Consider the following 20617-nt stretch of genomic DNA (forward strand, 5'->3'; position numbering starts at 1 on the left):
CCTTCTCAGAAGAAGGAGTTCCACCGAGGGGCCTGAGACAGAGGAGAGACACAGGCAAGTTTTAGAGCAGGAGTGAAAATTGATTAAAAAACTTTAGAACTTTAGAACAGGAATGAAAAGGAGTAACGTATACTTGGAAGAGGGCCGAGCGGGAAACTTGAGAGATCAAGAGCACAGTTTGACGTTTAACTTGAAGTTTTACATGTTGGCATACTTCCAGGGTCTTGCATCCCATCTCCCCTGATTCCTCCCTTGGGGTGGGCTGTCTGCATGTGTGGGGGCCTACCGACACTTCGGAGGGGCCGTGCGTGGTCTGTTTGCTGCAGCTGTGTGCATGCTCTCTTGAGGCGTTCTTCTCTTACCAGTCCAACATCCCTAGAGGAAGGTCATATACCAGTTCAACTCTGCCGTTTTGCCTCTTAGTGTGCATGTGTGAGCCCATTTGCTCAACTCCAGAAATCTTATTAGGAAGCTGCTGATCTCCAGTTTCAGGTGTTTCTATCTACTGGGAAACTGCCTTTGCTTCGGCTGTGGCCAATTATTATTTTAGAGAGGCAGCTTAATAACTGCCTAACCATCACCTGATGGTCACCCACCTGGCATTTCTGGTGGAGGGGTGCCGCCTTCTGCCCTGTTAATATCTGACTAGTGACCTACTGTAACAATCCCAGCCAAATCATGGAACTGCTAAACAATTTGTGGCGGGAAGGGAGTGAGGATGGAAGGCTAAATGAATTTGAAGGAGGCGACCACAGCATGTGCAACATACATTGGGTAATAGTTTAAATTTCCAGAGTTCAAAAAATAAGGCTGAAATGCTGCAGTGTTACACTCACACATATTAGACATGTGAAAGAAGTGGTAAAACGTAGAGCCCCATAAAAGCTCAAAATATGTCAGGTCCTCTTGGGATGCTTTTTACTTACAAGTGCTTTTTGAAAAAAAAAAAATAGCAAGTGTTTGTTTTTTTTTTCCTCCTGTTAAGATTAACTGTTAATTTTATGAGTAAAACTGATTTTAATAATTCCCTATAAAAATATGACTGCTAAAGTAATTACATCACATCTAACATTTTTTTTCTTCTTGACGTTAAAACAAACAAGCATTCTAATTTAGATGGATGTGTCTTAGTACAAGTATTATTTAATGTTTATGGTCTTTATGAATCTTTTTGGATTACACAAGGGGCAGAATCATATTTGCATTCAGCCTTGTGTAGTCATAAAATAGCAAAGAGATTACCTGCAAGGGGCTATTCTAGTCCTTAAGAAATTGTCAAGCTCCTAAAGTGAATCTCACTGTGCTATTCCTTTAGGATCCTTCTTTCTGGCCTCAGACAATGGTTCAGCATTTCCCATACCCACCCACCAAACGACTCAGCCACTCAGCTCCCCACAGCTATGCCTAAAATATCCCTATTTGTACTGGTTTTCTCTGGTTGGCATCAGCCTAGCCTAAACCCACTGAATTACCTCCACCTAGCTTATCCACTCTCCCTGTCCTATTTCTTTCTACAGGAGCCTTCACCCTTTACCCCAACCAACTATAAAAATACCCAAAACACCACTTAAAAACAAATACTTGCTTTATCCCTTCAGGATTAGACATTTTCTCACTTTTCATTTGTTATACAAATCTTACTGATTTACTATTGAGAAATATGAGGTTGGTGCAAAAGTAATTGCACTTTGACCCTTCCTTTTAGAAACAATGACTGCAATTAATTTCGCACCAATCTAATAAATAGATGAGGGAGATAGCTAAGCTTCCCTACCTAGATTCCATGTGAAAAATAATGGAGAAAATCGCTGTAGTATTTTCTTTGTAAAACACCTTAATTATTATTATTACTTATTTTTATTTTCATTTTTATTTTTATTTTTGGAGATGGAATCTCACTCTGTCACCCAGGCTAGAGTGCAGTGGTGTGATCTCGGGTCACTGCAACCTCCACCTCCCAGGTTCAAACAATTCTCCTGCCTCAGCCTCCCAAGTTGCTGGGATTACAGGTGCCCACTGCCATACCCGGCTGATTTTTGTATTTTTAGTAGAGGCGGGGTTTCGCCAAGTTGGCCAGGCTGGTCTTGGAACTCCTGACCTCAGATGATCTGCTCGCCTTGGCCTCCCATAGTGCTAGGATTACAGGCATGAGCCACTGTGCCCGGCCTATTAATATCATTATTTTTTGAGACAGGGTTTGCTCTGTTGCCCATGCTGGAATGCAGTGCATAGCTCCCTGCAGCCTCCAACTCTTGGGCTTAAGCAATTCTCTCACTTTAACCTCCTTAGTAATTAGGACTACAGGGGCACACTACCTTGCACGGCTAATTTTTAAAATTTTTGTAGAGAAGAGGTCTCTCCCTGTTGCCCAGACTAATCTCAAACTCCTGGCCTCAAGTAATCCTCCCATCTTGGCCTCCAAAAGTGCTGGAATTACAGGCCTCAGCCACCATGTCCGACCCTAATGATTCTTATTAGTTAGTTATGGTTAGCTTGGAAGATAAGGGAGTCCACCAAGCTCTAGTTAGTGCAGACAGGATTTTCTATTTTTGCTTCCAGCCCACAGTACACAGGGGGATGGCAGGAGAGAAATTTCTTTCACTGCTATTGTTCAAAGAATGGGTGGAACTTCAACACACCATTCTCGCATGTGATTAATGCTGTTCTCCAAGTGCCATTAGAAGGGTTGGAATCTCACCCCTTTCAGGGAGATTTTAAAGAAATCCAGGGATCAGACTGCCACAATTACTCTGAACACTGGATATTCCATGGAGGAGGTTTAGTTTAACAAAGATGAAAATGCGTGTTTAATATTCTCACTTGCTTCTTTCTGCAACCTAGCAAATGTCTCTCCCTTCTCCTCCTCCTCCACCTTTATATACTGGGGTGAAGAGGAAAGAAAAGCAACAACAATAAAAAGTTTGAACTAAAAATACATATTTATGTATACATGTACAATATGATAATTTCTAAACATAAATGTCTGTGACAGTTATTTGCACAGATATCTGATCTTAAGGAAATGCGTGATACATCGTTGAGAGAAAAAGCTAGGTGCAGAGAGAAGTATATGCTTCTATTATAGGAAACACACATACAAAACCAATATATAGATAGCTCTATGTGTTTGTGTATCTGTACGTGTGTGTGTTCTATGAGAAGGTAAAAGTAGTAGAAGGAGACATACCTTAGTTACCTTGGGAGGATGGAATTGCATATGGGAATGATGGTTTGTGTTTTAACATACATTTGTGGGTAATTTCCTTGTCACTTCAAGTATATATTATTTTTAATGTAATAAACATCAAGTGACAATTTTACAAGGGAAATTTTCTTCACTATAGAAAATTTTTCTTTACTGTAGAAAAATGCACTCCCTTTTGGATTTGAGGCAAATGATGAATAAAGTAAAGTAATATTGGACACTGATGCAAAATGAGTCAATTTTTAAAAACAAAGAACCATGTGGAAACCATGTTTCTACCTTATAAAGTCAACAAGGTGACTATTGAAAAAAATTATCTTACACAATGATATGAAAATAATACAATTTAATTTTGGTTTTGCTTTGGCTTAACGTTTTTGGTTTCTTATCAAAGTTATCCGTGTTCCTGGTATCTCATTAAATTTATTGACATTCATCATTTTATCCCATGACAGTTCTGTGATTTTACAAGGAAACTTGTTACACAGGAGGGGATAATTTGGGAATTTTAGCATGGAGATTGCAATTTTTGCTTCAGGTAGCAACATATCCATTTATATTCAGACTTACTGACTAAAATTTTTGGAATCATAGATTTCACCATGTAAGTTTAAAATCTCAGTAATCTCTACTCCCATTTAAAAATTTACTGACATCTATTAAAATTTGTAGAAGGTAAATTATCTCGAAAACATGTATAGAAATCATTTTGTTTCAAGATGGCAGGCTGATACACAAAAACAACTGAAGTGGAAAGTTTTGGGGGGTAGTGTATTTTCGTATGCCAAAAATGACTAAAATTCAACATATTTTGAAACTACTTTTGACCCTTACCGTAGTTTATTTCCTATTATTTTCTCATGTTAGCTGATACGATGATATTAGTTTGATTTGTTCTATAACATAACTGCTCTGTGGTAAAATCAGTCAATTAGTAGTATATATTTCCATAGCTATTGGAAGGAAGACCCCTTCGAAGATTCCAATACCTTTGTTTTATTTAGAAACATACATAATAAAACTTCTAACACTAGAATGGGCGGGTCTTTACAAAGTTCAGAATTGGAGAATATCCTGGGCCTCTACATGGGTGATAAGGTTTATTTCTCACCAAATCTTTCTGTTATTTTTATTTTTATAGGCAAATTTTTATCAACATAAGAACAAATTTTCTGTCTTTATTTTTTTTGTTTTATCCCTCGTTCTATGCATATTTTCTGTAAAATTACCGTAAGAATTATTTCAGTCTAGTTGAACTCCCCATAGAACTATCAAAAGGCCACTCAGTACTCTATTTGTTCATCACCAGGTTTTATATATAAATATAAATATACATTTAGATAAATAGGCAATATAGATCACGGATAGGTGGATAGAAGATAGAATGAAAGAATGATAGGTAGGTAGGTAGGTAGGCAGATAGATAGATAGATAGATAGATAGATAGATAGATAGATAGATAGACAGCCAGCCAGCCAGCCAGCCAGCCGGCCAGCATCCATATTCTTTCTCCATATGTCTTGGGTTTCTCCATTATTTTCTTAACTGATACTCCAAGACAGTTTCCACTAAAATTTATCAATAGGCACATTCAAACGTGTACTATTTGTCTCAGATGATTACTGTAGCCCTGATGCCAGGAAAGTGGCACTTTCAACATTTAAAGGAATTGAATTAACTCAGAGTGAAAACACGTCCCCATATCTAGATCATACCAGTGTGTGCATGTGCGAAAGATTGACAGGTAGGATTCACAAGGTCGGATGAGGACTGACAAGGAATGCATCTTAAGGATTGTGAGGGAAAATGAGAAATACCCCAATCTCCCACAATTATAATTTATTTTAATTTGAATTGAAGAAACATTAAAACAATGAAATTGTCTTCCATTTCTACTTTTAAAATAATATTTGCTAAAGAAAGAAAGGCATTCTGATAGGCCTCTATGAACGTCTAAGCTTTTTATGTTTAAAGAAGCTGATTGCTTTTGTGAAGGAAATACTTTTGAGCATACAAATTTTCAAATTTAAAAGAGAGATTAAGTGAAAATTCGATACATTGTGTTGAAGAAGCATTGCTTCTAACACTCAGTTTTTATACCTACATATTCAAAAGCGACGTTTTCATCCTATTTTGTAGCATGTACTGTGAAGTTGGCAGGAAATTTGACCAGACCCGTTATAATTTGTAATTTGTATCCTGTTACTACTGGTAAACAAGTGTGTGTACATGAACTTTCAGATACTACCAGAAAAATTTCATTACATTTACTGCTTAGCGATAAACCTTATCTCCCTTAGAGGCAGAAGGTACTCTTTCATTCTTAACTTTCTCAAGACCGTCCGCACCAGTGTTAAAAGTTTCATCATGTACATCCCTAAATAAAACAAAGGTAATGGAACCGTAGTAAGTATCTGAGATTTTATTAGTACATCAAATGACATTAGTAACCTGTTTCCAAGTCTAAACACTTGAAGGATTATCTCTTTGTAATGAGAAATAAATGTGTTCTCTGGTTTGTATTTATGGTAATGTAAAATTTGAATCTGCTCCATTAGTGTTCTGAAATAACTTAAATCTCTTCACTATAGAAAAATGCACCCCCTTTGGATTTGAGGCAAATTATGGATAAAGTAAAGTAATATTGGACACTGGAGAAAAATGAGTCAATTTTTAAAAACAAAGAGCCATGGGGAAACCATGTTTCTACCTTATAAAGTCAAGAAGATGAATATTGAAGAAAATTCTCTTACACAACAATATGAAAACAATTTAATTTTGGTTTTGCTTTGGCTTAACATTTTTCATTTTTTATCGAAGTTATCCATGTTCCTAGTATCTCGCTATTTATTGACATTCATCATTTTATCCCATGCCAGTTCTGTTCAAATATGTTTTCACTTTTCTTTTTTCCAACTATTTCATTTTATCTCATTTCCAGATGTGGACAAGGATGGAAAGGAAATCGATGCCATATCAAGTTTAATCCCCCTACTACAGACTTCACGTACGCTCAGAATAGTAGGTGACATTATGACTAAACAAATGGCTTGGTTTGGGTGGTCTCTAATATATTTCACTGCATATTTATCTTTTTCATTGGTTTAAAATTCCAGATACATGGGCTCTCCTGGGTATTGGATCAGCATTCCTGATGACTCATATCACAGTTGCGGTCTTGTGTTTTCTTGCAAACAGAAAAGTACCAGTAAGGTAAGTGATGCCTTTAGTTGTTAAATGAAATATACCATAGCAGAAAAATTTTCTGCAACATTTCCTTTGCTATTTTTTTTCTGTCACTCCATATTACATGCAGGAAACTTTATTGTTTTCATGCTTTATGGATTTATTTTTCTGGGCAGAAAGGAGGAGCTACCTAACAAAAATTGCTCTTCTTTTTTTAGTATAAAGCCTGAAATTTACTTTTCAGATTATGTTAGGAGCCTTTTTGAGGGCATCTATATATATGTGACATTATCATATACATATGACATTATCATATATATGTGTGTGTGTATATATATATGTGTGTGTGTGTGTGTGTGTATGACATTATCCACAGACTAAAAAGACTTGAGGGGCTAGACTTGCCACTTCTGGTGGTGCCTGGGGAAGACAGCAGAACAGCAAAGGAAATTCTTTCTTTGCTTACACAGTGTGTTAGCCTGTTCTCACACTGCTAATAAAGACATACTGAGACTTCTGCATAATTTATAAAGGAAAGAAGTTTAATGGACTCACAGTTTCATATAACTGGGGAGGCCTCACAATCATGGTGGAAGGCAAAAGAGAAGCAAAGGCATGTTTTTCTTTCTTTCTTTTTTTTTTTTTTTTGAGACGGAGTCTCACTCTGTTGCCCAGGCTGGAGTGCAGTGGCATAATCTCGGCTCACTGCAACCTCCGCCTCCCAGGTTCGAGTGATTCTCCTGCCTCAGCCTCCCAAGTAGCTGGGATTACAGGCACCTGCCACCTTGCCTGGCTAATTTTATTTTTAGTAGAGACGGGGTTTCACCATCTTGTCCAGGCTAGTCTCAAAATCCTGACCTTGTAATCCACCCGCCTCAGCCTCCCAAAGTGCTGTGATTACAGGCATGAGCCACCGTGCCTGGCCGCCAAAGGCATGTCTTTCATGGCAGCAGGCAAGACAGCTTGTGTAGGGGAACTCCCCTTTATAAAACCATTAGCTCTCGTGACACCTATTCACATCATGAGAACAGCATGGGAAAGACTCACCCCCATGATTCAATTACCTTCCACCAAGTCACTCCAATGACACGTGAGAATTATTACAATTCAAGGTGAGATATGGGTGGAGACACAGCCAAACCATATCACATAGGGAGGCAGGACTCTTAGCACTAATGTTTTAGCCCTAGCACCCCATGTACTGAGCATGCGCAAAACAGGGCCAAGAGCTACTGCATCTGCATGAAGGAACTCTGCAGACTGGGCTCATGCAAGACTCAGAGACCCTCACAATCAACAGTGCCACCAAGGGTCCTGGATCTTTTCTACCCATTACCCATTTTCTCATTCCTAGCATGGGTTCCAAGTAAACCAAGTAATGAATGTGATTGGCTTTTATGAACTCAGCAAGATAAGGGCTCACTAAAAGATTTAATAACATTTTTAGAAATTAAAGAAATGCATCATATCTTGAACACCTGAGTTTGTGGTCAGAAATTTAGATCTGCTGCAATACCAAATATGTCACAGAGCAAAGGATTCTTCACTTTTTTCCTTGGTGTCAATTTGTACATCCCTCCTCATGAATTATTTTCAGATCTCCAGCCTGCAATCATGTGAATAAATAGACACCTATCTTGATAACAGGAATTATAGCTAGGTTATTATAGAACTATGGTGTTCGTAAGGAAAAAAAATGATATTTGTAATCTATTAAGACTATCTTGGTCCGGACGCGGTGGCTCATGACTGTAATCCCAGCACTTTGGGAAGTCAAGATGGGCAGATCACTTGAGGTCAGGAGTTCAAGACCAGCCTGGCCAACATGAGGAAACCTTATCTCTACCCAAAATGCAACAACAACAACAACAACAAAAAATAGCCCGGTGTGGTGGCACATGCCTGTAATCCCAACTACTTTGGAGACTGAGACAGGAGAATCATTTGAACCTGGGAGGAAGAGGTTGCAGTGAGCTGAGGTCACGCCACCACACTTTAACCTGGGTGACAAAGTGAGACTCCAAAAAAAAAAAAAAAAAGACTATGTTATTCAGTATTAATTATGTAATTATTTTTTGTGAGCCTACAATATGCTAGACAACATAAACACAAACATGAATGAAAAGCAGTCTAGACTTTAAGAAGTTTCTAAGCTAGGGAAAGAAGCAGATACATAAACCACTAGGTGAAATACTAGTTGTGTGCTAGAATACACACATGTATTTGTCTGGCTTCTCCAGAGAAATGTTAAAAAAAAAATAGGATATAGAGATAGAGACAGAGAGAGAAAGAGAAAGAGAAAGAGAAAGAGAAAGAGAAAGAGAGGGAGAGAGAGATTTAAGGACTTGTCTCATGCCATTGTGGGGACTGGCAAGCTTGAAAACTGTAAGGCAGACCAGCAGAGTAGAAATCCAAGTAAGAGTTGATGGTCCAGTCTTGAGTCTAAAATCTGCAGGGCAAAACACCAGGCAGGAAACTCTGACAGAGTTTTTGCTTCTCAGTCTTGAGGCAGAACCCTTTCTTTATAAGGAAATCCCAGTCTGCGCTTGAGCCCCCCGCCGCCACTCCCATTATGGAGGACCATCTGCCTTACTTAAAGTCAACTGATTATAATGGTTAATCACGTCCGAAAACTACCTCCACAGCAACCTCTAGACTAGTGTTTGACCAAACAATCGGGCATCATAGCCTAGCCAAGTTGACACAAAAAGTTAACTTTCATGATATATAAGCAAGCTGTCATTTTCATACCACCAGCAAGAGCGTTCAAAAATAATTCTAAATTTCACAATTTCTCCAGATTCATGTTGAACAGCCTGTCATTGGAAATTATTGAGAGGACCCTCATGCAAATATTGGTGTCACTATGCCAAAGCCCGACAGAGCCGCCTCTCTTGCTCTCTTCTATTTCTCTCATTTTCTTTAATTTTACATATTCCTTTCTCTTTGCTTCTTACCGTCTTTCTTTGCCAGACTCTACTTCTATTTACCCTTTCCCTATTTCTTTGTCCTTCTTCTCTTAACCTCAAATTTTCTTCTGTCTCGCTGTTTTTTTAAGTATTTTCTTCCAGTAACTTATTTAGATTCCCCAGGGTTTGCCTCTCCATCCACTTTTCTTCCTCTTCTACACATTCTCCATAGATGTCATTCATTTCCAAGATTTTAAGTGACATCTAGATGTAAATGCCTTCAAGTCAGGTCTCTCTCTTACTGAAATATTTTTCCAAGCTCCAGATCCATACCATGCTTTCAACCATTTGTTAGACTTTCCAGCTGAATATTTCTCGAACTACTTCGACCTTAACATATGAGATATTAGTGCTCATAATTTCCATATCCTGGAATCTACCTTTGAAGCCTGAGGAATAAAGGGTAGCATCATTATTTGAGGTGTAAAGCTCAGATATAGCTATTTTTATTGTCTTACCAAACACAGCAGAACTCTAATAGTATCCATCCCTCATACACAAGTATCACAAGGAATTGAGTGAAATTGGCTACACCCCTCAAATAAGAGGTTCAAGTAACACATGTTCTATACAAAGACTACCAATAATTGGGGTCAGACACAAATCCCCGAGGCTCACAAAAGGAAGCAGAACCATCTCTGTTGAACCATCTCTTTCTTCTTCCCAGTCTATACAAAGAGATGACTGGAAGGAAAGAAGGATGAGAGTTTTTGAAGTTATTGTCTTGGAATAGTGCAGTATATTTGGTGAGAAGTTTTTCCTCTTTCCTGGGAGAAGAAATGGGGAAGGTGAGGAAGATACCATCACCAGCACTACCCAAAATTAATGATGGAAAGGCTGCAAAAGAATTAATAGTTTAGATTGATGATGGCTAGAAAACAGGTACAAAATCTACAAAAATCTACTCCCTGGAGCTGCATCAGAGTAGAGTGTAAAGAAAACGTTTCTAGGAGTGTAAAGACAATGTTGGCTTAATGTTTTGAAAGTAGATGGCCACTGGAGTATTCTGCCCCAGCAAGTCTTAAAAAGACTGTGGTATGGAATACTATGCAGCCATAAAAAAAGAATGAGTTCATGCCCTTTGCGGGGACATGGATGAAGCTGGAAAACATCATTCTTAGCAAACTAACACAGGAACAGAAAACCAAACACCGCATGTTCTCACCATAAGTGAGAGTTGAACAGTGAGAACACATGGATGCAGGGACACATCACACACTGGGGCCTGTTGGGGGATGGGGGGAAGGAGAGGGAGAGCATTAGGACAAATACCTAATGCATGCGGGGCTTAAAACCTAGATGGTTGATGGGTGCCGCACACCACCATGGCACATGTATACCTGTGTAAAAAACCTGCACATTCTGCAGATGTATCACAGAACTTAAAGTATAATAATAATAATAATAATAATAAAGACCATGGTGTAATATGTACCTGGGAAGGGAGGAAACTGTACTGTGGGGAAAGGAGGGAGGGAGGAAATTGTACTATGTCTCAGTTATGCAGATCCACAGAAGATGTGGAAGCTGGAGTTTACTTGCAGTCCATTTGAGGAAACACGGAAAATAGAGGTAAATTGAAATTGTAGGATTGTTCAGGCAGTGCTCATTCAGGTGAGGTGAAGCCCTTCCTGGAGAGGGCAATAGGGGCAGGGTTGAGCTGAAGGTAGACACAGCTACCTTTCCTTTAAAAGGTGTATTGGGCCATTGTTGCATTGCTGCAAAGACATACCTGAAACTGGGTCATTTATTTTAAAAGAGGTTTAATTGGCTAACAGTTCTGCAGGCTACACAGGAAGCATAGCACCAGGATCTGCTTCTGGGGAGGTTTCAGGAGGCTTTTACTCATGGCAGAAGGCAAGGCAGGAGCTTGCATGTCACATGGTGAAAACAGGAGCAGGAGAGAGAGAGTAGGGGGAAGTGACACACACTTTTAAATGACCAGATCTGGTGAGACCTCACTCACTAAAGTAAGAACAGCATCAAGTCATGAGGGATCTGCTCCCATGACACAAACATCTCCCACCACGCCCCACCTCCAACACTGGGGATTACAATTCAACATGAGATTTGGGTGGCAACAAATAACCAAACGATCAATATATCATAGTATATCAAAAGACATCCAATGATAGAAGGGTCCCAAGTGAAATTGATTTACACACACACACACACACACACACACACACGCGAAACCCATACACGTCACCATGAAGGCCACAACAACAGAAAAGTCAAGCCAAGAAGTCAGAACTACATTAACCCACTGCAATAGAAGACCCCTCCCTACTATTGACAAGTAACAAGTTACCAAAGAAGATTCCAGCCTGTTTCCATCTGTTCTCTGTGTCTACACTGTTCAGCCAAACCTTGACAAAGGAGTGGGGCATGCTTCAGAGCCAAAACATAACCTTCCCAAGTTTCCTTGCTCCAGGCAGCAACCTTGTACAAATCTGCCATCTGCCATGAGGAAAGGGTAGGAGGCAAATAGAGGTTGGACTTTGGTTTTATTTGACAGCCTTAAAGTGGATTGAACTAAGTTTTAATCATTAAAAGTGACCATAAATTTATGAAATTTGCCCAAGACAGATGAACTGGACCAGGAAGAAAGGAGGTTGATAAAATATGAAAGAAATGAATAATTGCAAAAAAATAGAAGCACTTTCATGTTTTTAAACTACTTTGTTGTGATACTTGATCTATGAGTGACTCAAGTCTTAGTCTCTACTACCTAATAGAAGCGGGTTAGGTCCAAGATAATATCTATCTCTAACCCTCTGATTACCTTCCTGGAGACCTTCTCTTCTGATGTCCTTCATCTCCAAACAAAAGGCTTTTTTCCCTATGACTGCCGAAAACAATTATCACCCAAGACTGTAGCCAGTTTTTGTGACCTTTTTTTTTTTTTTTAATTTATTTATTATTATTATACTTTAAGTTGTAGGGTACATGTGCATAACGTGCAGGTTTGTTACATATGTATACTTGTGCTATGTTGGTGTGCTGCACCCATCAACTCGTCATTTACATCAGGTATAACTCCCAGTGCAATCCCTCCCCCCTCCCCCCTCCCCATGATAGGCCCCGGTGTGTGATGTTCCCCTTCCTGAGTCCAAGTGATCTCATTGTTCAATTCCCACCTATGAGTGAGAACATGCGGTGTTTGGTTTTCTGTTCTTGTGATAGTTTGCTAAGAATGATGGTTTCCAGCTGCATCCATGTCCCTACAAAGGACACAAACTCATCCTTTTTGATGGCTGCATAGTATTCCATGGTGTATATGTGCCACATTTTCTTCATCCAGTCTGTCACTGATGGACATTTGGGTTGATTCCAAGTCTTTGCTATTGTGAATAGTGCTGCAATAAACATACATGTGCATGTGAGATACCATCTCACACCAGTTAGAATGGCGATCATTAAAAAGTCAGGAAACAACAGGTGCTGGAGAGGATGTGGAGAAATAGGAACACTTTTACACTGTTGGTGGGATTGTAAACTAGTTCAACCATTATGGAAAACAGTATGGCGATTCCTTAAGGATCTAGAACTAGATGTACCATAAGACCCAGCCATCCCATTACTGGGTATATACCCAAAGGATTATAAATTAGTGACCTTTTGAGTCATTTGTTCCACACCTGCTCTTAAGACCAAGATAATGAAGTTCTTACAAGTTGTACTCAAAAGGGAAGGATTCCCTCAGGCCGGGTACAGTGGCTCATACCTGTAATCCCAACACTTTTGGAGGCCAAGGTGAGGGAATCTCTAGCTCAAGACTACCCTGGGCAGCATAGCAAAACCCCACCTCTACAAACAAATACAAAAATTCGCCAGGTGTGGTGGTGCGTGCCTGTAGTCCCAGCGATTCAGGAGGCAGAGGTGAGAGGACTGCTTGAACCTGGGAGGTCAAGGCTGCAGTGAGCTCTGATTGTGCCACTGCACTCCAGCCTGGGTGACAAAGCAAGACTCCATCTCTCTAAAAATAAAATTTAAAAAAATTAACGAGAGAGAGAAGGAATCCCTCAAAGGAAGCAGACCAGCCTCAGCAGATGGCTAGGCAGACCCAAAGGTTCACTCTACTCAAGGGCTTCAGATCCTCAGATCCTTACTCTCAGGCCTCAGTGACCTCATAAGGGGATGTGGCCCAGATAGTTCTAGGGAATCATTTTGCGGATGCTCAAATGTTATGTATTATCTTCTGAAAGGGATCTAATTGAGGAATGTGTACCAGCTTGCTGTGCCTTCTTTGTCATTTCCTCTTTCTCAAATGTCCTTTTCCTTATCTCAAAACTATATTGGGGAGATGGAGGAATATGCCCTGGAAGAAGGGAGCAGAGGGACACTCAGGGACTGAAGCACCCAAAAAATAAACTTAAGTAGCAAAAGATGAGATTCAAGACAAGCAATATGGAAAAAGGAGCAGGAGATAAACCTTTGCCAAGTTTCTGTATTTCCCTTCCCTTCCCTCCCTTTCCCCTCCCCTCCCCTCCCCTTCCCTTTCACTTTTCCCTCCCCTCCCTTCCTCTCCCCTCCCCTTCTCTTCTTCTCCCTCCCCCTTTTCCTCCTTCTTTTCTCTTTCTCTTCTCCCTCCCTCACCTTCTCCCTTCTCCTTTCTCCCTGTTCCCTTCTCCCTCCTCCCTCCTCCCTCCTCTTCTCTCCTTTCCCTTCTCACCCCTTAGAATTACAAATCACAATCAATAGAGATGATTGTGCTAGTACATACTTTAACATTTCTATTTGAGTTGGACAATAAAGTTAAACTTCTCAAAAGAAAATTCTGATTTCATTGACTGGACAGACAGCCTGACTGGCTTTGTCCTTTAGATTAAGTGAAAAACAATTTCTTTAGTTTTAAGGAGCTCAATTTACATCTTCAAAATTTCGTGCTATTAAATTTAAAGCACATGTACAACATAAAATATGTTAGAAATGTAAACATATAATAAAAATCTTAAATATGAACTTAGATATGCAAAAGGAGATGCATAGCTTTTCAAAATTATTTCATGAAATATTCAAGTGATAATACAGCACGTTTAATTTTTCACTGTTCCCATTCTTCCACACCCTACTCCTGGGAAAAGTCTCACTATTCCCCAAAAGCATATGACTATTCATGACCTCTGCCTGGCAGAGCTATTCAACCGCATATATATTTGATACCAGGCAAATATTTCCTGCCATCCTGTCGGGGTGAGTCACTCAGAGCGCTGTCCTTAGCAACAATGTTATAGCAATGATGACATCATGTTGTAACAGCTATTTCCACATTAATCCTTATTTTTATATTTCCAGTATCTGGGATTGTGTGCATAATTTGTATCCAATATATGATTGCCAAAGATTATCTAGACTTTATTTAAGATTATCTACTTGAAAGCATCACCAAAAACGTTGCTTATCCAATGATTACATCCACATAATGTTATTACAAGTTAAACCTCAAAATCAGTCTTTTTGCATGAAATCGTTTAAGCCCTAAAGTAAGTTAAAATGTTTGGTCAAGGGATGGCTCAGTGAAATAACGTGGCTTACCTTGAAAATAATGCCCAAACCTTGAGATACACAGAACTTCATGTAAGCAGGAAACCATCACCCTCTCAACATTAACCTTAATCTTAAGATTTTTCCATTAGATTTTGTACAAAGAATATGTGGCATAAGAGGCCTTCAGTAACTTGAAAGAAAAATTTTTTCATTGCTTTTTAAAAACAGGGAATGGAGCATGGTGTGCTCAGACAAAGCTAAGCACAGGAACCAGCCTCTTAAAGTTGTTGTTGGAGATTTGATTTCCTGGATTTTATTATACATTCTGCGACTCTTCTGTTAGCTACTTGCCACCTAATGTGTTTGTGAGGACACTTTGATTACGGGGAAAAAAAGCAACTCAAGCTGATTTGCTCAAAATAAAGAATTTAGGGTGAAGACACAGGATGTCTCACAGAGCTCAAGGGTGGGAATGAATGAGTAGAGCCTCAGAAAGGCCTGAGCCAGAGGAATTCTTCATCTGCCTCTCATCTCTGTTTCTTTCTGCTTGTCTATATTGATTCTCTCTCTGCAGGTATATTTCCTCTGCTTCCTGTCCCTGTAACAAACTAGTATTGCCTAGAGGATAACTGTATATGCGGCAAGGGCCACAGCACACCATAGCTTCAGGGAAACATACCAAGGCATTCTTGTGGCCGGGACGGGCCAAAAAAGAGGTGATTGTGAAAGATCTCTGAAAGCCGTCTTCTACATCTATCCTCGTGGTTCAAAATACTCCAGATTTTCATTAGTGACACCTTCAAGGAAGCAGGAAATACAGCAGGCTTCAAGAGTTCATAGTAAAAGAAGAGAGATGTAATCATCAGATCTATATCTGTAAATCACGATTAAAGGGTACAAATAGGCCTGGTGCAGTGGCTCACACTGGTAATCCCAGCACTTTGAGAGGCCAAAACAGGTGGATCACTTGAGGTCAGGAGTTCAAGACCAGCCTGGCCAACATGGCGAAACCCTATCTCTACTAAAAATACAATAATTAGCCAGGGTCCCTGTAATCCCAGCTACTCAGAAGACTGAGGCAGGAGAACCACTTGAACAGGAAGCAGAGGGTGCAGTGAGCTGAGATTGCGCCACTGCACTCCAGCCTAGGTGACAGAGCAAGACTCTGACTCAAAAATAAATAAATAAATAAATATTAAAACATAAAGGGTAAAAATAAACAGTAAGCCATTTATTCTTACCTTACCAGCAGCCTGACTATGCCCATTGCTTTCCTTTTTCAGACTGTATCATCTTTGCCTGGGGAAACATTTGCAATAATTAACTGTTTACTATTTAGCATTGGGGCACATCCCCTTGAAGCACTGTACTAATTTAGTAAATAAACTAACAAAGGTTAAAAATCAGAATTTTTTTAGCTATGCTGAGAAATAACATATATTCATGTGAAAAGTTGTTTGAAAAGTTTAGATCTGGAAATATTCTAAGTAATTTCATAGAATCATAAGTCAGTTTGGGCTATTAAAACAAAATACCATAAACTGGGTGGTATAAACAAGCATTTATTTCTCACAGTTCTGGAGGCTAAAAAGTCCAAGATCCAGGAACTGGCAGATTCAGTTTCTGGTGAGGACCCTCTCTCTGTGGCTTGCAGACAGCCACCTTCTTACTGTATTATTACATGGCAAAGACAGAAAGATCTGGAGTCTCTTTGCCTTCTTATAAGGGCATGAGGGCTCCACCTTCGTGGCCTCATGTAAGCCAAATTACTTCCAAGGGCCCCACCTCATAATGCCATCGCTTTAATAGGGCTTCAGTATATAAATTTGGGGGGACACAAACGTTCAGTTCATCACAGTAAGTACGCAACAGTAGAAAGAGTGTTGAGTAGGAAATTATAAGATGTGAATGTGATCTGGAGCAAGTCTCATAATTCCCTTCCACAAACATTTATTAAGACTTCCTTTGTGTCAGCAAATAATACCCCCACTTTCTGGTTCGTCTGAATATGTTCAGTTATAATATATGTTTGACTCTGATGAATGTTATGATAGAAATGTAAACCAGGCCGGGCGCGGTGGCTCAAGCCTGTAATCCCAGCACTTTGGGAGGCCGAGACGGGCGGATCACCAGGTCAGGAGATCGAGACCATCCTGGCTGACACGGTGAAACCCCGTCTCTACTTTAAAAAATACAAAAAACTAGCCGGGCGAGGTGGCGGCGCCTGTAGTCCCAGCTACTCGGGAGGCTGAGGCAGGAGAATGGCGTGAACCCGGGAGGCAGAGCTTGCAGTGAGCTGAGATCCGGCCACTGCACTCCAGCCTGGGCGGCAGAGCGAGACTCCGTCTCAAAAAAAAAAAAAAGAAATGTAAACCAAAAAACTTTGGGGGTAAAATGGAAGGAAAGAATGATCAAGAGAATGATGCTTGTTTATATTTCTGATAAGGAAAGAAAGCGGCCAGGAGTGGGGCCCATGCCTGTAATCCCAGCACTTGGGGAGGCTGAGGAGGGCAGATGGCTTGAGCCCAGGAGTTCAAGACTAGCCACGGCAACATGAGAAAACCCTGTCTCTACAAAAAAAGAAAGAAAGAGAGGTGATTAGGATCCCAAATCTTGGAGGAGCTAACCCATGGGAGATACAGAACGTTGTTTGAGATTCTTGAATGGTTGGCCCTGGCCCCAAATGAAATATACCTGTATTATTATATTCTCTGTATCATACCCTTTCTCACTGCAAACATTGTATGATAATGTGAATCCTTAAAGGCAGAAGTTTAGCTGCTATCCAAGCCTGACATCCTAGATAGGCCTAGCCTGCACCCACTGATGAATATTAATCCTTAGCAAAAATCAAAATCTTGCTTACTCTGTGCCTCAAGGCATACAGCTGCTTTTGCAGCTACAGTGTCACAAGCGAGCCTGTCCTGGTTCCAGAAATACTTAGCCTTAGCAGAATGGAATTTCACTAGCACAGTGGCCGAGGTCATCTCATAATGCTTGCAAAACTGTTACTCTCTCCACGTGTCCACATGTGCCTTCGCCTACAAGAAGTAAAGCTGTTCTCACAGTTTGAGATACACAAACCTGACTCCCAAATCCTAGTCCCTTGTGCATATATTGGCCATGCTCTGACAATCCTGCTAAATGTTAACTTTGAGCCAGAAAAGGGAAATTGAGAACAGGATTTTGAGATCTTACCCTTAAAAACAGGGTTAGGCCACCAATGGGATTCCTCCTCTTCCTCCTCCTCCTCCTACTCCTCCTCCTCCTCCTTCTCCTTCTCCTCTTCCTATTCCTCCTGCACCACTTATTCCTCCTCCTCCTCCTTCTTTTTTCTTCTTTTCTATTTTAAAAGAGAAGCCTAAACAGCCTGATCTCTGATTTTTTTCTTTAATCCCTAGACCTAGACCTTGTTCTCATGTCCTGCAATAGTTGGGGGGAAAAAAAAAAAAAGCCCACAAGAGAGGCTTCAAAGGAAAGAAAGCATTTCTTTCAAGCCAGTCATTATTTATTCCACCCATAAAACATTCTACCCCTTACCCTTTTTCCAGAGATTTCATAAAGTTAGACCTCCTTGTTCAGAGTCAAATTAGAGGTGCACCTTGATATATGACTTGAAGGCAATGGATACTAGAGAGCCAGCAATTTGGATGGATGAATTCACAGGGCTGTAAAAGGAGATAGCACTTGGATTGAGATCTGAAGGATGGAGAAATCTGGTAGAGATGTGGAAAGGGAGTTCAAGAAAACAAAAGAAAATGCAGAAACTTATGTTTTCAAAAACGATGAACACAGCCAGAGAGTATGGGAGGGGAAACAGATTACACTTAGAAAAGTGTGTTGTAGAGACGTGGTTAAGGCGTTTGAAAGCTAACAAAAGAGATTTTCATTTATTTCATTTTATGTAGATGGACTTTCGCTCTTTTGCCCAGGCTAGAGGCTGGAGTGAAGTGAAGTGGCATGATCTCAGTTCACTGCACCCTCTGCCCCCACCCCCCCGGACCCGGGTTCAGGCGATTCTCCTGCCTCAGTCTCCCCAGCCTCCCTTGCAGGTGGGATTACAGGTGCCTGCCACCACGCCTGGCTAACTTTTGTATTTTTAGTAGAGACGGGGTTTTTGTCATGTGGGCTAGGCTAGTCTCGAACTCCTGACCTCAGGTGATTTGCCCACCTCAGCCTCCCAAAGTGCTAGGATTACAGGCATGAGCCACCACCTGTAATTTATTGTTAAAAAGGAAAAAAAAAAAAAAAAAGGCCGAGTGTTGTCTCCTGTCTCCCTCTCAGATCCATCCTCCACCCATTGTCCACTGAACAAGACAGAGAAGGATAGCAGTTGGATCTAGGAGCTGGCTTTTACGAATTTCATTAATGGGCCCCTGTCTTCTGAATTTGCCTTATGTTTAACCAAACTGGAGCACCTTGAGACAGGAAAAAGAGGGAGAACTGCATATTCATAACCCTGGATTCCTTCCTGCAACCTAATTCTAGCTGGCTGCTTGGAGCGGCAGGTTTCTCAGCATACCCTTACACTGACAACTTCCAATAACCCTTTCTCCTCCTCTTCCTCCTCCTCCTCCTCCTTCTCCTCCTCTTTTGTTCTTCCTCCTCCTCCTCCTTTCTTCTACTTCTCCCTTCTCCTCCTCCTCCTCCCTTCTTCTCCTCCTCCTCTTTTCTTCTTCCTCCTCCTCCTTTCTTCTTCTTCCTCCTCCTCCTCTTCCTTTCTTCTTCCTCCTCCTCCTCCTCTTCCTTCTTCTCCTTCTCTTTCTTCTTCCCTCCAGCTTAAGGTGGTAACAGGCCTGATATTATTAGCCCAGCACAATGCACATCACTTATGATTTCTCTTCATTCTGGCCACACCTTCGTAAATTGCCACTTCATAAAAATCTCAAATTTTCCAGTTTAAGTATGTCAGCTGGTTCCTGCTAGGGCCCTAACTGATATGAACAAGGCAAGTGTTCTAAGCAGAAGACAAGAGCATGTCTGTGTTTAAGAGAAGAACACAGAGCGTGAGAATAGATTTTAAAAGATTGAGAAAGCGATTTTCAGTCTAGAGGGCATAAGCCTGTTCAAAAGACTTAGATCTGAGAGATGATGAGGACTTGAACCTGAGCAGCAGTGGTTGACTTAATACAGGAAGTGAGAAAAAAAATGAAAAAGTAAGCATCAAAGATGATCCCGGAGTATCATACTTAGATGACTGCACAGCTGATAATGCTGAGATCTGAAAACTGAAGAGGAAAGCTTATTTGGGCAGTAGGGAAGGAAATTATTTTATAATGTGTATTTTCTTATGCATAGAATGAGGAAGTTGGCATGAATCAGTTTTATCCAAACTTCTATCATTTATAGGCCACCCTCACAATTTAGACCATGACTACATATGATGTTATGATGTTTTTTTTTTTAATTTTACCTTCTTTTTCTTTTCTTTTCTTTTTCTTTCCTTTTTTTTTTTTTTTTTTTTTTTTTTTGAGACAGGGTCTTGTTCTGCTGCCCATGCTAAAGTGCAAGGGCACAATCATGACACACCGCAGCCTCAACCTCCCAGGCTCGAGCAATCTCTCACCTTAGCCTCCTTCATAGCTGGGACCACAGGCCTGTACCAACACTCCCAGCTATTTTTTTTTTGTACAGACTTGGTCTTGCTATATTGTCCAGATTGGTTTCAAACTCCAGGGCTCAAGCAATTCTCCCACCTTAGCCTCCTTCATAGCTGGGACCACAGGCATATACCAACACTCCCAGCTCTGTGTGTGTGTGTGTGTGT

General features: G+C 40.4%; 1 protein-coding gene across 1 annotated transcript in view; it reads left to right on the forward strand.

Annotated features, from left to right (window-relative positions):
• MALRD1 (MAM and LDL receptor class A domain containing 1) overlaps window positions 1–20617 on the forward strand; it is a 673535-nt gene that overhangs the window by 628720 nt on the left and 24198 nt on the right. Inside the window, exons 38-39 of the mRNA XM_074000837.1 lie at window positions 6147–6226; window positions 6322–6418. Coding sequence (XP_073856938.1) covers window positions 6147–6226; window positions 6322–6418 — 177 coding nt within the window. The remainder of the gene's footprint in view (window positions 1–6146; window positions 6227–6321; window positions 6419–20617) is intronic.

Source organism: Macaca fascicularis, chromosome 9, assembly GCF_037993035.2.
Source record: "Macaca fascicularis isolate 582-1 chromosome 9, T2T-MFA8v1.1".
In the NCBI taxonomy this organism is placed as follows: Eukaryota; Metazoa; Chordata; class Mammalia; order Primates; family Cercopithecidae; genus Macaca; species Macaca fascicularis.